Source organism: Coturnix japonica, chromosome 9, assembly GCF_054131305.1.
Source record: "Coturnix japonica strain WE chromosome 9, WE-NBRP24, whole genome shotgun sequence".
In the NCBI taxonomy this organism is placed as follows: domain Eukaryota; kingdom Metazoa; phylum Chordata; class Aves; order Galliformes; family Phasianidae; genus Coturnix; species Coturnix japonica.
In genome coordinates, this window is record NC_140671.1 from 8,212,838 (window position 1) to 8,227,941 (window position 15,104).

The 15,104-nt window shown below is 48.5% G+C and overlaps 1 protein-coding gene and 1 long non-coding RNA gene across 8 annotated transcripts in view; one reads left to right on the forward strand and one right to left on the reverse strand.

Annotated features, from left to right (window-relative positions):
* SPPL3 (signal peptide peptidase like 3) overlaps nucleotides 1-15,104 on the forward strand; it is a 54,853-nt gene that overhangs the window by 4,604 nt on the left and 35,145 nt on the right. For 2 of the 7 annotated variants that reach the window (XM_032447902.2, XM_085556107.1), the window contains exon 2: nucleotides 1,644-1,729. In XM_032447902.2, coding sequence (XP_032303793.2) covers nucleotides 1,644-1,729 — 86 coding nt within the window. Of the gene's footprint in view, nucleotides 1-1,502; nucleotides 1,730-5,830; nucleotides 6,234-9,163; nucleotides 9,699-15,104 lie in introns of those variants that run through there. The other 5 variants (XM_085556109.1, XM_085556110.1, XM_015877971.3 and 2 more) reach the window with 5 other exon arrangements.
* Nucleotides 4,883-6,865, reverse strand: LOC146759669 (uncharacterized). The gene is made up of 2 exons (XR_014949178.1): nucleotides 6,778-6,865; nucleotides 4,883-5,031 (listed from the first exon to the last, which is right to left on the reverse strand). It is a non-coding gene; the product is annotated as an uncharacterized LOC146759669 (long non-coding RNA).

A 15,104-nucleotide genomic window follows, 5' to 3' on the forward strand; every position in this document is an offset into this window, starting at 1 on the left:
TTGCTGAGGGCTTTGGGCTGCAAAAATACTGCCTTGGCAGCTTGGATTGCCTTCATGCAGCCCTCCAGTAGAGACAAGTGACCCCCCTGGGTTGGTAGGAGTGTTCCGAAGACCCACAGGATGTTCTGGAGCTCCTGCTGACTTGTATGGAAGAGCATTGAGTCTTAAATGATCTTTTTGCTTCTGCCTTTGGCTTGCTGGGCATCTTAAGATGCAAACATCAACACCACCATTAGAACTTGCTACATTTATTGCTGAATTGATGAGAAAAAGCTGTGTATGCACAAAATTCAGGTATTACTCGCACCATTGAGCTTGTGATTCGAGCACATGGTAAGGACTAGCCCTGGGTGCTGGTACATGCTGAGAGTCCCTATCTGCAGCTGCCTTGCTTCTGAGAAGTGCTCTGGGCAGCTTTGGCTCCCGTTTATCACCTGTGCCTTGATACCAGCCCTGCTCTAATGTTCTACTCCCACCTGTTGTTTGAATTCTGAAAACATGCTCTGTAACTTCACTGCAGTACTTTCGGGCAGTTCTCAGGGAATCTTCCCATTTCAAATTTCAAACTTCCTGAATTAGGAAATAACTTGGTGTGAACTTAATGGTGCATGAGCATCTTGTAAATAGTTCCTACTTATGTGATCAACAGAAGGACTTAAAACTGTTGTTTTAATGGAAGTTTCCTATGGGCAGCCACTTGCCTTGTTTTATATTGCTTCCATCAAGCCCAAGCGAGGGGGAGCCTACTAGAAGTGTCTCAAAAGCAACTGATATTCCAACACAGTGCCGCTGGATGGCCTGGGCCCCTCTTTTTCCTTTATGGGCAGCATTAGCCATGCTCTCGTGGTGCCTGTGACAAGGGGCCAAATCAGCAGCTGAAGGACAAGAGTTTTTTTTTCAGATCAGACCCCCTCTTCTAGGCCCAGCAAACTGTGCTTGGGCGGCTGGGCTGACCTTCCCAGCCAGGGCTGTTTCTAAAGATCCACATTTATTGTAATGCAAAAAGAGCATTTAAGAAGTGGTGAGATTTGAGGTTCTCCTATTGATGCTTTGATGCAATTTGTGTGCATTTTACTCCCCATTACAATTTTGCTCATCCCCACCTCACCCTAGCAGACATGCCAACAATACTGGCCAATAGTAACTGTACATTGCAAGTACAGCATCCAGTCACAATACCTAGTTTATTCACGATGCATCCTTATAATTCAAGGATTTTATGAGCGAGGACAACAGACTGAGGGCACCAAGCAATGAATGACAGAAGATTCTGTCTTTTCCTGTGGTATGAGGATTTCTTAAACTAGGATGGACACTGTCATCATGGTTCTTATTTGAAAGGTTGCCTGGTCTGAGTTCTGTGACTGTATGTGCTTGTTGTATGCTTTGGGGGTGGGGGATGCACAGCCCTGAGTTCACACACAATCATCAGTCTGCCAAGGGAACTGTAAAGAGAAGAAAACATAGCAACAAATGATCTGCCTATATTGTGTGGTTTCAAGGATTCCTTATGCACCCAGAAGCCTTCTGCCTTGATTCTGTGCACCCTGCAGACCTGCAGCTGCAGAGGCTTTTAGAACAGCCTGTCTTGAAGCCAGTGAGATTTGAAGACTGTGAAAACAGAAATGAACGTCTGTTTGTAGGCTGGGACCTCACTGAATGCCACGGCTGGATGCCACGTGGAGAACACTGAGCTGAGTATGGAATCTATTCAAACACTGGGAAGGAGGTAAGTCTACTCAATCACTTTAATCTAAAGAGCAAACCTAGAGAGCCGTCCATTATAAACTATAGGTACATAAACAACAAAGAAAACAAGGAAGAAAGAAGTGTTCTTTAAACAGCTCCATCATCACCTTTACCTTCACTGTAACCCACCAGTCTGTGTTAGTGAATGGTCTGAGGCTCTGTTCAGTATTTCAGGTTCTCCGGAGCAGGAAAACTAGTGATCTTTGTAGAGTTTCTTCAGGGTTCCAAATTATGAGCAATCAGACCATGGACCTGGGGAAATAGGGAGGAGGCTGCTGCCATGTATCACCTAGCACTCCTATTTTATGCACTGACACAACAGATTGCAACATGGTATTTCTCAGGTTTTTACCATTTCCATAACGTGCTGCTGGGAGGTGTGAGGTATTAAGGATAGCAAAGGACAAGGTGGGAAGCAGCAAAGCTTTGAGGCTGGATTCGTGTTCTAGTTGCAGAGCAGAAAGTAAATAGTAGAGTGCCACAACCCAAACAACATACTCCTGTAACTAAATTATACCTCACAGATTTTGTATTGAGAATGAGCATTTGAAAGAAAAGGAGTTTGTTTTGCTACACTCATTTTCATTTATTACCAGTGTTTAGAATGTGTTGATTTCCTTAATTGCAACAATTTGCTGGGCCGTGACTTGGTTCTTAAATTACTCAGACTGCTGTAATCATGGTGGTTGTGGCAGGGACAGCTCTTGAAGTGTGGAAACATGGAATGATTTTGCTCATTCTTCTCTTGTTTCCAGTGTCTGTTTTTGAATTTCTTGCTGCAAAATTGTTTTCTTCTCCTTTTTCCTTAAATTCGGTGCTTTGGTGCTAAGACATGAGCAGCTCTACTACACTAAACTGGACAGAAGTCACAGCAGGATCATGAATGTTTTATTAACAAATCGATTTAGATGCACATTTGAGAAACATATCAGTTAGTAATCACACGGTCTGATTTCTATTTTATTTTAATAGCAAACGTAATAAAGACTCTTTAAACATGCTGGAATGCTTTGCACTGTTGTATGTACACCTTAATACAAGTTCTATGTTTTTCAGTTATGATTTTCTTCATTTCTCCTGAAGTACAGGCAGCTTAGGCCATTTTAGGTAAGGATGTGCCCACTTCCTCTAGTCTTCCTCCATTAGCTGTTCCAACGTAATCCTTCTCTGCTGCATGTAATAGAGTCATTGAACTGTGGATTACTTAAGACTGACAACCACTGCATGAAAGTATAAGTGGGTATACAGTAGGATTTTCTTATTAGTTAGACTTATTAGTCTTTATTCTCCTTACTATACCAGGGAAAAACCCAAGTAATAGACAGCAGGGTCCTTGTGAACAGAATAGAGATCAGATAATAGACTCCCAAAGCCTGAATTCTTGAATCAATACGACTGTTACCTTTGTTTTCATGTGCTGAGTAATACCCATCCTTAAGTGTTCCTGATGGAATAACGCAGTAATGGGCTAAGGTAAAGGCAGCCCAGTGTGACTTCAAGGGGCACAAAGGGAAAGAAGTCTAACTATTTCTATGACAGAAATGCTAGCAGAGCAAGCTTGTATGGGTCTGTGAGCATGGTGGGAACGTTACCATTGGTGAAAGAAAGGCAGAGAAGTGGTTCTCTTAGTTACTTTTTACCATTTTACTCTTCCTGCTGAGACTGCTAAATGCTTCATCAGCCTGAATGGCATTAACATCACCTCTGTGAGATCTGAGAGTTACTATCACAGTGTTCACTCCTATTTCTAGGGTTGAAGAAAGACGAATGTGAATGACAAAACTGATTCCAATTTGTGCCCTGGGAGCTCAGTCCCAAGTGGTACAGAGGACTGTGAGCAATGCAAGGGAACTGCTGTTCACCTTGTTTCCAGAGGGTCAGATTTCAGTGCTGGTACAAACCCTGTGTGTCCCAGTGAGAAAGGACTCACTCAATATGTGGTGTTAATATTCCCAATTTATGCAAATTTTATGCTTTAATTGAGTAATCTTTGTAAATACGAATAGTAATATAATTGACCATTGGACTTTACAAAGAACCTCCTTCCCTATTTTCAATTACAAGTCAGAGTACAATCAGAAAGTGTTAAGAGGGCAATGCTCTGTTGTGACTGAGACACAGGAACAGCCTAACCAGCTCCTTGCCACTGCGGGCAGGATGCAGTTGCATTCAGAATGAATGTTTTGCTCTTTGTGACCAAAGGCTGTATTTGAGCTTTGGGATTCTCAGTGATACTGAGGCTGCATCTGGTGTAGTTCTTAATGGCCATTACTGTTCAGAGCGGGGAGTTCTGGTGTGGTAATGCCGTAAGATCCAATGGCTTTAAAACAGAGGTGGTCTTTCTCTTTATAATGCTGTTCTGGTACAGAGAATCAGGACAGTGTCCTCGTTCATCTGTCTGCTCCCCTTCACTTCCAGCCTCCATCATCAGGGTGAGGATGAGTTTGAGAACAGGAACAGCTGTGGAGCTCAGTTAATGAAGGAGTTTCCCACTAGGTGGTAGTGAAGAGAATCGTGTCACATACTGGTCAGAGCACGTTTTAATTATTTTTTTATCAAGGGGAATCCCATGAGGATCTTACAAGCAGAATAGCCTGGTGTAGCTCTGAGCTATACTGTCAAAACTGGATCTCTTCATTTTTTTCTCATTCCCTTTTTACTCATTTCCATGGCATTTGTTCCTCTCAGAGCCAGGCAGGGATGACAGCTTTACTTGTAATGTCATCTCCTGAAAGGTGAAGTGAATCTACATGAATCTATTCTGGCTCTCCTTCCACCTCCATTACAAAGGCACCAAGACAGAGCTGGATAAATGTAATCTAATGCCATTTAAGCCCTTTGGAGGTGAGGACTCTGCAGCCAGTCCTTTGATCTGCTTTTCCACCATACTTTCCTGTCTGTTCTCTGAGAGCTACATAAAAGAAAACACAGTATTTTTGGTTGCTTCTGGTTTTGAAATACTTTAACAGGTCAAAGCAGTGCATCAGTCTGTATCAAAGGCACCAGACAGAACAGCTGTTTTGGAAGGGCTTTGTAATGTCAGAGTACATTCTCACTGAAATTCAGACTAAAGCTCCCCTGTAGGTCCAAAGGAAGCACGTACAAAAGAGATGAGGAGGAAATCATCTGGGGGACGCAGGCTGTGCTCCCCTTTGGAGTAACACAGGTGCTGGGTCTGCAAGGAGGAATACATTTGTCCTGTGAATTCAGCCGGCTACTCTAATGTAATGATAGACCAAGCTTGCAAAATCCTGGAGTAGTTTATGCACCAACCCTGGGATGCTGGAAAAGAAAATAAAAAGTATAAATATGGTATATAAAGTATATATGTTATATTGAAATATATATACTTGAATAGCTCATCAGCTAAAATATCACTTGTGTCAAATTAATGTGCTGTAAATTGTGTAAGACAGAAATTGGAAGCATTTCAATAAAGGAACAGAGCAAGAATATCGCTGCTTTACAGATACCAGTGTCTGTTTTACAGTGTCTTACTGTACCATGATGACTGAAAGGGACGACTGTCCTTGTGCTGGGATGGCACCACAGCAGGGTGAAGATTTCTAATTATTTGTCAGTTTTCTAATTGTTACTGAACGTTGCTGGGGATTTCTGCATTGCGGCAGTGCTACCGCCGGTGTGAGCTCGTTGTATCTCTTAATTGGAGAGGAGGGTGGGTGAGGAGCGATGAGTCCCACCATGGCGGTCATTGCCCGCAGGGCTGGGCGCTGTGCGGGGGGAGCAGAGAGAGGTGGTCAAAGAGCGGAGAGCATCGTGCAGTGTAACACAGCCTGAGCCGGGAGATGCTGGGATTCCTATGTAACGATGTACCCGCCGTGGACCCGCTGAGCCCGTCGGTCGCCGTGCTCTCGGTATTTCCAGCGCTCACACCGCAGCCCTTCCTCTTTCCCATCCCTCGCTATTACCTGCCCGCCCGCACAGCAGCGGCGCGGCCGGGCCCGACAACCACCTCCCGGCGCCTCGAGCTCAGCTCCCCCCGCGCATGCGCGCAGCTGCGGCACGTGAGCGTGTTGTGGGCACGTGACTCCGCCCGCCCCCACGCGGCTCCGCCTCCGCCGTGCGCGAGCGCGACTGCGGGTTCGCGGCGCGGCCTGGCCCGGCACCGCCGCCCGCCCCCGGCCCGACCCGCCCCTCAGCGCCGCCGCCGCCGCCTCGCCGGCCATGAGGCCCAGCCGGCGCCCGAGCGCGGCCCCGCGTCGCGGCTGCTGAAGCGCCGCCTCGCCCCGCCGCCACCATCACCATCACCACCATCACCATCACCATCACCGCCATCGCCCGCTCCGCCGTCCCTTCCCCGCCCGGCCGCGGATCCCCCCTTCGCTCCCCTCCCTCCTCGCAGCCGCCGCCATGTTGGGCCGCGAGCCGCAGCGGGGCCGACGCTGAGCCCCGGAGCGGGAGGAGGCGGCGGAGGAGGAGGAGGAGCGCGGGGCCGCAGCCATGGCGGAGCAGACGTACTCGTGGTGAGGACGGGCCCGGGGGCGGCTCGGCTCCTTCCGGACGGGGCGGTGGGGGAGGACGCGGAGCGGGCAGCGGCCCGGGCTGGGCTCGGCTCGGCTGGGCTCGGCTCGGTTCGGTTCGGTTCGGCGGCGGCGCTGGTCTCACGGCCGCTCTCGGGTTCCTGAGGCGGCCCCGCCCGTTGGGGGTCGCGCCGTGGGGCGCTGCGGCCGGTGACAATGGGCGCGGGGAGCGGAACGGGAGGGAGGGGAGCACGGAGAGCGGCTGCTCCGCGGGGCGCGGTGGCGGACGGCGGTTGCCGTGTCCTGGCGCGGCCGGGCCCAGCGCTCGGCTTCGGTGTGAGTCCGTGTTTGGTGCCGCTGGGGAGCTGAGCCGGAACAGCTCCGAGCGCCGTATCGGCCGGGCCGGGCGCTGCTGTGCCGGGCCGGGGGCTGCGGCGCTTCGGCCGCTTCTGATTCCGCTCAGCGGTACCGGCCGGAGCCGTTCGTTACGGTCCTGTAACGGTCGGGTGTTGTCGTTTAAAGAGAGCAGTTAGTGTCGGCCGGTGACCTTGGTGCGTGCTGAGCGTGGCGATGGCACCGCGCGTCCATCCCATGGGCTGCGGGGCTGCTCCTCGCACTACAGACCCGGGCAGCCCCCGCTCTGCGCCTTTGGAGCCTTGTGCCCAGCGCTGCCGCTCCCTCCCCGCACCCACACGTGTGGGCCCTGCGTTCCCCTGGGCTGGGGCTGGACGCCGCTCTGGGCTGTGTGTGGAGGTGCGGTGAGGGCTCAGCTTGTTCGCTGCTCTTCATGGGGAACTGCAGGAGCCCGGAGCTTTGCCGTGTGCTGGGCTGGGAGCAGCGCAGGCCATGAGGCCTCCATCCATCCCTGAGCGCTGTGCTTGTTGTGTCTGCGCCCACTGACGTGCCCTTAGTTCTGAGCTTTCTGTTGCGTCGCATGTCGAGCTGTTGGCTGGGGCTGCAGAGGGAGCAAAGGCCCGGTCCTGTTCTGAGGGATCCTGCCCTACACTCGTGTGCCTGGCTGTGTGTTTTACTGCTTACGCTTCCAGCGACAGTCTCACGTTTGCCTCTTATTAATGATGGTGGTGCAGCCCTGCGTGCAGTTGGGTCGTGCTTTAGTGCTGTGGGAACAACGTGTGTGTTTTGATGTCAGCTAAGGAAGCCCGTACTGCTGTGGAGGAGCAGTGCAGGGCTGTGTGTGTCAGTGCTGTGAAGCTGGCAGGGCTCCTCCTGTCCATTGGCTGGACTGGATCCCTCTGTGCTCCGAATGCGCTGTGTGCCCCACTGCAGCTCAAGGGATAGATGCACTTTGCCACAGGTGTCACATCAGGTATTTGGCAGCACAGAAAACCCTTCCACGCACCTTGGTTTGCACAGGTGTAAACTGTGGGTGGCTTAGATGGATTCCTCAGTGGCACTTCCATGTTGTCCACAGCGTGGGCTCAGCCGCCCTTTGGGGTAGGCACCAACACTCAGCATACAGTCACTGTAACTTCGTAATGGGGTTGTTGGTTTCCTTTTGTGTTAGAGGTTTCCCTCGAAGAAGTGTGCTATACCGAGCTGTGCTGTCTGACAGGAGCATTATAAACACCTGTACAAAGATGGCTTGTACTCAGTGATTGAGGTCTCCACTAACGATGTTATTTTGAAGAGATAAGGAAGAATTTAGAGTTATTATTGTTTTGTATGTAAATATCTGAGATTTAAGGCGTGTTTGTGTTCTTAATTCACTTACCAAGCGAAGCTGATTGCGTGTGTTTTCTTGTATTGAGCTAAGGAGGAGGAGGGAGCTGCACTTTGCTGCGCCCTTCATAATTGTGAGTACATAATTTGTCTCCTGTCGCCATCGTTGCATGTTGCTTCTTGCAACATCTTCTGGTTTCTTTTTTCCCCAGCACTGCCCACACCTGTAACCATCTGTACTTTTATTGAGCTCCTTTTTTAATCTCTTAGCTAGACCAACGGGACCAGTATTGCAGGTGGGGCTGTGTTATCCCTGATGGGAGGAACTAATGAGAATGTTGCTGATACAAATGTACACCGTCAGTAAAAAAACTGATTTTAGTGTGAAATGTGGAATAAGTTCTGGATGGAAAAGCTCATTCAGAAGATTGGTGCTTGTTTTTTTATAATAAAAAGAAAGGTTTCTGAATAAAGTACACGTCAGTAGTGAGCAGTGACATTTCTTTGCCAAAGACCCGTAGTAGGAGGTTATGGGAGTGCTGTTGTGGTGCTGCTGTTACACAGAAGTGTGAGGTGCAGGGAAACGTGGCTGCTGCAACAATGGTTGCTCGTGGTTCTCTGTATGGAATGAGAGCTGAAATGAATTTTCTGCAAGTAGAATGGGTTGGGAGAGGAAAGAGGCTGTGGAGTACTCATTTTCTTGGCTTCCTGTCTGTGCTCCAGCGAGGAAATGGGTCTGGGTGGTGACAAAAGTTCCTGCTGCAACAGAAGAGGTGAGCATGGGGCAAGTTTCTTGTCCAGTGCTGATGTGCGTGGGTGGGCAGGAGGTTGGTGGATGGTGAGGGTTTTCTTTGCAGGCTCCTATGGCTGGAAATACCACAGCAGGTGAGTAAGGAAAGTGGCAGTGCTGGGCTGGCAGTGCTGCACAGAGCTGGGCCCTGCCTCGGTCCCTGCGCCGCATGGTCGTGTCCGTGCAGTGGGTCCAGCTTGGGCAGCACAGCAGTGTGTGGTATTTGATTCAGTCAGTAGGTGTTGGTGCTTTCCCAGGCCTGGCTGGCACCCCATCCTTTATTTTGCTGTTGCCCATTCTGGCAATAGAGATCGCTTTGTTAGTTGTTTTGTTTTTTCTTCCTTTGAATGCACAAAAGATTTTCACAGCTTCCTCCATACGTGCAGTGTGACAGTTCTGCTCCAGCACTATTGTAGTTGTCATTTTTCCTTTCCCAAAGCGCTCCCTGGGAGCAGTGTGGATTGCAGTGTGTGTGAGCCCATGGCTGGGGAAGCACAGCACCCCTCACTGATGTCCATCCAGCAGAACTCCCTCGTTAACACTCCATGCAGAGCGATGCTTCTGTCCTGGCCGCCAGCTGTTGGGTGACTGATGGGGGTAGATTTGGGAACCTCTCTACCTTATGTAGAGGGTGTAGGAAATTCAATGTAACGATGTGTTGGAGTAACCCATAAAGCTGCCAGCTTCTGGAATAAGTGTAGGCAGACAAAGCCATCTTTGTTCCTATGGGTTGTTGTGAACAGCCCTTCCAGGCTCTGAGCTGTCAGTGCATTTAATGGTGCAGCATGCAACAGAAACAGAAGGAATCATTCACCTGAGTTTTCAAAGTATTGAACTTAGGATTACTGTGAAGGACGCGGATGAGATCTTGTTGTGTGTGCTGTTCCAAATGCATCTCCTAAAATCTGGAAGAGGAGAAGGGCCAGTTGTGGTGCTTTGATGTGTCTGCGCTAGTCCATGTGGTTGTTTGGGTGCTGTGATGTATCACCATCTCTCACGTAAGTGCCACCTTTGTTACAGTCTTTACTGCCCTTGGACGTTTTATAACCGTAAGCAGCATGGGATACTTTAAAGGCAAATAATTGACTCGGGCAAATTAGTCAGCCTGAGTTAATTCAGTTGATGATCGGGTAAAGTTTCCAGGAAGAAACAAGGCAGAAGTTGGTTAAAAGAATAACAACTTGTGCACATTTTCTTCGTGCTGCTGTGTTGCATTGGTGTAACTGATAAAGGTTAGAATTTGGAATGATTCGGTTGCTTGTATGGGCTGGGTGAAGTAGAGGGGAACACGGGCTGGCGTGCAGGCTTGGTTGGATTGAGGTAATCGAGCTGACTTGGAAAGGTGATGATTTAATAAGCTTAATGGAGCGTATGTGTCATTACAGCTCTTCCTGATCCCCCTTCTCCCTCTTTAATTCTTCCAAGAATGCTGACATGGGTGGCCTTCTCTCCTGCGTCTCTTACAAGCAGCGTCTGTGGGTGGAGTGCCCTGCTGTGCCCATTGCTGTCCTGTCCACCAGCACTGCCACCATGAGCTTGGCTGGGTTCATTGTGCAGCCGTTGTGCTCTTCAGGTTCTGCCGAGTGTTTCTTAGGGACAGGTCTGAGTCCCAGTACTAGATGTGCCTCCGTGCCCAGGTGTGCCATCGCTGGTACGGTGTGTGGGAGAGCTCTGCTGCCTCCTTGGAAAAGCATTCAGTTCTGGCAATTAATGCAGTAGAACAGAGCGTTCCTAATATCATAACAAGTGTTGTAAAATAATGTGAGGTAGTTTCTTCTGAGTTTGTACTGAATTTCTTTACCCCGTACGTTGTTGTAGCAGAAGTTTTCATAGATGGCTGATGGCTTTCCACTGAATCACAGAAGTTCGGGAGCTCCTTGCAGACACCATTTCCTCTGTCAGCAGTGCCACAAATAGCAGCTGCGTGGTGGGACAGTGAGAGCAGTGTGTGAGTGGGCCCACAGCACAGCCACATGTCAGCTGGTGCAGTGGTCTCACTGCGTGGACTGGGTGCAGCGGTGACACACACAGCATTGCAGGGGGTTTCCATACAGGCTCAGCTAGCAGCAAGCGTGTTAACTTATCTTGGCTTCAGTTGTTACTTGGGTTAGCAAGTTCAGCTTAACTTCTCTTGAGGCTGCAGGTTGGGCAAGAGCAAAGTGCTGGAGCTCTGTGCTGCTATGCTCAGCAGGGTGGGGGTGAGCAGAGCAGTGGGGCTTTGGCATTGGCACTTAGCAGTGTGCCACCCTTTGTCCTGCCAGACACCTGGCCCCACTTTAGAGCTCAGTTGAGATTTCTTTGGTAACTTTTATGGTGGGTAGAAATTCAATGTGAATTCTGGATAAGCACCATAATGAGGATAAGCCAATGGGACTTTACCCATGAAAGCTGTGCCAGCTGTCGGTACATGTTGGACGTGTGTGACCAAAGCTCAGCCTGGCTGTGGCAGGAGAGCAGCTTTCACTGTTACAGTCACACCACTTTCAGTGCTGCGCTGTGATTTATCTCACCAGCATCTGTGTCAGACCCATTTGGTGAGATAAAATAGGTGTAACGTGACTTCCCCATGTTTAGTCAATGGGAAGTCCATTTTCTAGGTGAGTGTTAGCTCAGGGTGAGGTTGGTGAAACAGCAGGACACAAACAGCAGGATTACAAGTGTTTTTTTTTAGCCGGTGTTGCAGACTGGTGGGGTGAGCGTATCTCGCTTCCAGGGTTGGAAGGTGCAGGGTTATGGCACTGCTTGTGGGCAGCCCAGCGTGGTGGTGGTGGTGGTGGTTTGCAGCTGCCATTGGTGCACCCCACGCCTGCACCCACAGCGCTGCGGGGGATACTGTGATCTCTGTATGGGTTGGAACACGAAGAGCAGAATCTAAGAGGAGAACTTAGTTTAAAGAGCTTTTTGTCTTGAAAAAGGGAACTTTAAAGCTAAATGTGAGGAGCTGGACTTCTTTTAGTTTACGATGAACTTGGCTGCTTTTTAAACAGCTGCAGCTTTGAGCAGTTACAGATGCTGCAGATCAAAAGGATCCTCTTTATCATACTTAAGTGCCTTACGAGACCCCCAGTGTTAGTTTTTCAACCAGTTATCTTTATTTTTTAATGTTTTTTTTTTTTTTTTTGCAGATGGAGCACAAAATAATAAAAAAAGCAACCTTACAGCTAAATCAGATGAAAAGCCTCCATAGAACAGCACTGCTTCTCTGCAGGGTGCCTGTCTGGAGGAAGTTTCAGGACAGTCCCAAAGCACTGTCTCTAAAGAAGGCTTCCACTTGTGTTCTTACAAAGTTTTTCAGACACCAAGCTAGAATTTGTTGAGATCAGTCTCCAACTGCTTTCCTGCTGCGTGATTTTTGCATGTGTAACTGCATTTATTACCTTGAACCTTAAGCAGACAAGTGTGTTCATGTACCATGCTGCTCTTGCGTCCAGGCTGGGTCTGGTTCTCCCACACCTTCTCCTGTGCTGTAGTGCTAAATTGGCTGCCTTTCTTTGTGCTGGCCTCTGCCACAATGGGAGGCAGCAGGAGCTGCACACCAGCTCTGCTGGGCTGGCTGTGTTGCACTGCAGGCTCCTTGCACTGCAGGTGTTTTCCTTTGCTGCAGGATCTCGCTGTTTCCTTACAGCATCACTTTGACTTGGTGTCCCCTGGGAGCTGCTGTCCCACGGAAGGCAGACCTTGGTACTCTTTGAGCTTTGGCTCATTCAGAAATGCACTTTCAGTATTGCCACTGAAGATTCATGCTTTGGTGCTAATGGTGTCAAGCCATTCTTCTATGGATTTCTTTATGGAAATAGCATTTAATTCTACTCGTGCAAGTCATGATAATGTATGTGTCTTAATCGCATGCCGTGTGGTAAATCAGCTCATCAATAGCACACAGAGCTGCTCGTTCTCTATGACAAGGTCATATTGATCAATTTGACTTTGGTTTTGTCTTGTTGATTGGAAGGCCTAATAGTTAAATGCTTTGTTTAAGCTATTAGTCATTAGTTTTGTGATGTTTTTTTTTTTAAATCTGGTTTCTGAATACCTTTCTAAGAAGAGTTTGGATTTCCAAGCACGTAATCAATAAAATATTGGTCTAAGTATGAAAGGTATGAGGTATTGTTTTATTTTGGTATTTTAATTCAACAGTAGATTCCTTTTTTATGACTCCAGTGATAAAATTAAGATTTTTTTCCTGATTACAGATCCTATCATATTTTGAGAACTTAATTAAAAAAATCTAGCCATTCTGTGTATTTCTAGCTTTAATAAAGGAACTGCTGTGCAAATTAAACCCAGGCACGTATGTATCAGAATGGAAAGAGGGATTGTGTCCTCCACAAAGCACAGCATTCAGGTGGGTGTCCTGAGCGCTGCCCAGTGCCTTTGTGCAATAGATCCTGTGTGAGTTTCCTTCCGTCTGTGCTCAGCTGTGTTTCTATCCACGTGAGCTGCAGTGCTGGTACCTGCTTGCTGGGGAAGATGGAGCTGCTGGGGTCCGTACTGGGGTACCTTCATGGGGCATGTTGTAGGACTTAATCTCTATCAACAAGTTTATTTAAATGGGAATCGTACTACTTGTTCTTCCTTTGCAGTGAGATTCCCAGAGATTTGTTACCAGAAATGGTCCTTTTACTTCTCTCCCCAAGCATCATGAATCTGCAGTTGCATGGTTGGCTGGCTTTACTGCCCCTTATCACTTCAGAGTACCCCTTAGATTTAATTTCTTTTTAATTTGGTTGCTGTTTGTCTCCAGCACTGTTCTTACTTCTCCGACACCGCAGCAGGGCATTGTGGTTACATTCTGTCCAGCTGCGTGGGGTGCATTGTATCAAACCTGAAGACTCCTTTCTTTGCCCACCAGTGAGGCACTGAGTGGTGGGAACAGCGCTGTGAGCTGACTGTGGGTTGGTGCTCAAATGGGTTGTTCTGTGGCCATCAGAGTTGCCATCAAAGCAAATCAGAGTCCTTCAGGCTGTTTCAGTATCTGATGTCTCCTTCCCTTTGTTTCCCATGAGGTCAGTGGCCGCGTACATGTGTTGTTGGGCTTGATGTGATGGTTCAGATGCTTGCTTTGGTCTGAACCTTGTTCCAAGCAGTTACTTGGCTCTTTGGCTCCATTGCAAATTAGGTGGCAGCTCTGAGAAAGGTGAGTGGTGCTGGGGCCATGTGCAGCTCTGCCTTTTGCTATGGGCTTTCTCTTGCATAAGAATCCTCTCTTTTTGTCACATGTATCTGTTTTATTTTGCCCTTGGCCTTTAACTACTTGCTGGCACCATGACAACCACAATATTCCTCCTATGGTTGAGTGTAGTTAACCAAGGCTGGGATGCTGTGCTGGTGCATTGGATGCCTGTGCATGTTATGTGGGCTTAGCCCTGGCTCTTAGAGGCTGTTGGGTGTTTGTGTAACAACGGAGCCAGAGGAGGAAGGTGAATTAGAGCTGGAAGTTGTATAGGATATTTACCTGGAGTAGGCTGATTTGGAAGAATGCCACTTCAGTCCTGGGGTGGCTGTCAGTGTCTGAGATGGGGTGGAGTGTCTCTGTGCTGGGAGACAGCTGTGCTTCATGATGTTAAAGGTGCTATTTTCTGGAAGGTTGCTCAAATAACATACTGCTTCAGTTGCTGAAAGCACTAAGACAGTTTCCCTTCATCATAGTGAAGTGTGAAAAGCTGTTATCCCTTGTTGCTAATAGTAGCCATGAATTGACTATTTATAGTTTAACTTTAGCGGGTGTTTTCTGATGGAAGCTCTCAGTGCTGTAGGGAGATTTGCTGTCGAATACCCTGTGTCTGGTAATGAGCAGGGTTCCAGAGATCTGTGGCTCTTTGAGGGGTAGATGTGATAGCACTGAGAGCCTTGGATCATAATAAGTTGAGATTAACAGGCTGCCCAGGGAGGTGGTGGAGTCTCCTTCTCTGGAGATATTTAAGACCCGCCTGGACGCCTACCTGTGTGACATGGTGTAGGGAGCTGCTTTGGCAGGGGGGCTGGACTCGATGATCTCTAGAGGTCCCTTCCAACCCCTACAATTCTGTGATTCTATGATATGTTTTGGAATTCAGAGGTAAATGGACTTCTTCTCGATGATATGGGGACTCTTCAGTAACATTTTTAGCACACTTGTGAAACTTTCTTTTGGTGTCTTGTGTGAGTCAACATAAAGCCCTTCTCCCCCATCTGTGGTGCTGGGCAGGCAGGGAGCATAAGGTCACAGTGCTGTGTAACTCTTAACACATTTTGCAGCTTCCATAACAAAACTCATCCTTTCGTATCTTTTTATTGTGGTATAGGGGCAGCAGAGATGTAGGCAGAACTTGCTTTTCAGGTTGCAATTAGGGCAGTGAGTAACTGCAGTGGGGCCAGGCCGTCTCTCGCCAGGAGGCCGGGTGGGCACCCAGGCACGTGGGCCT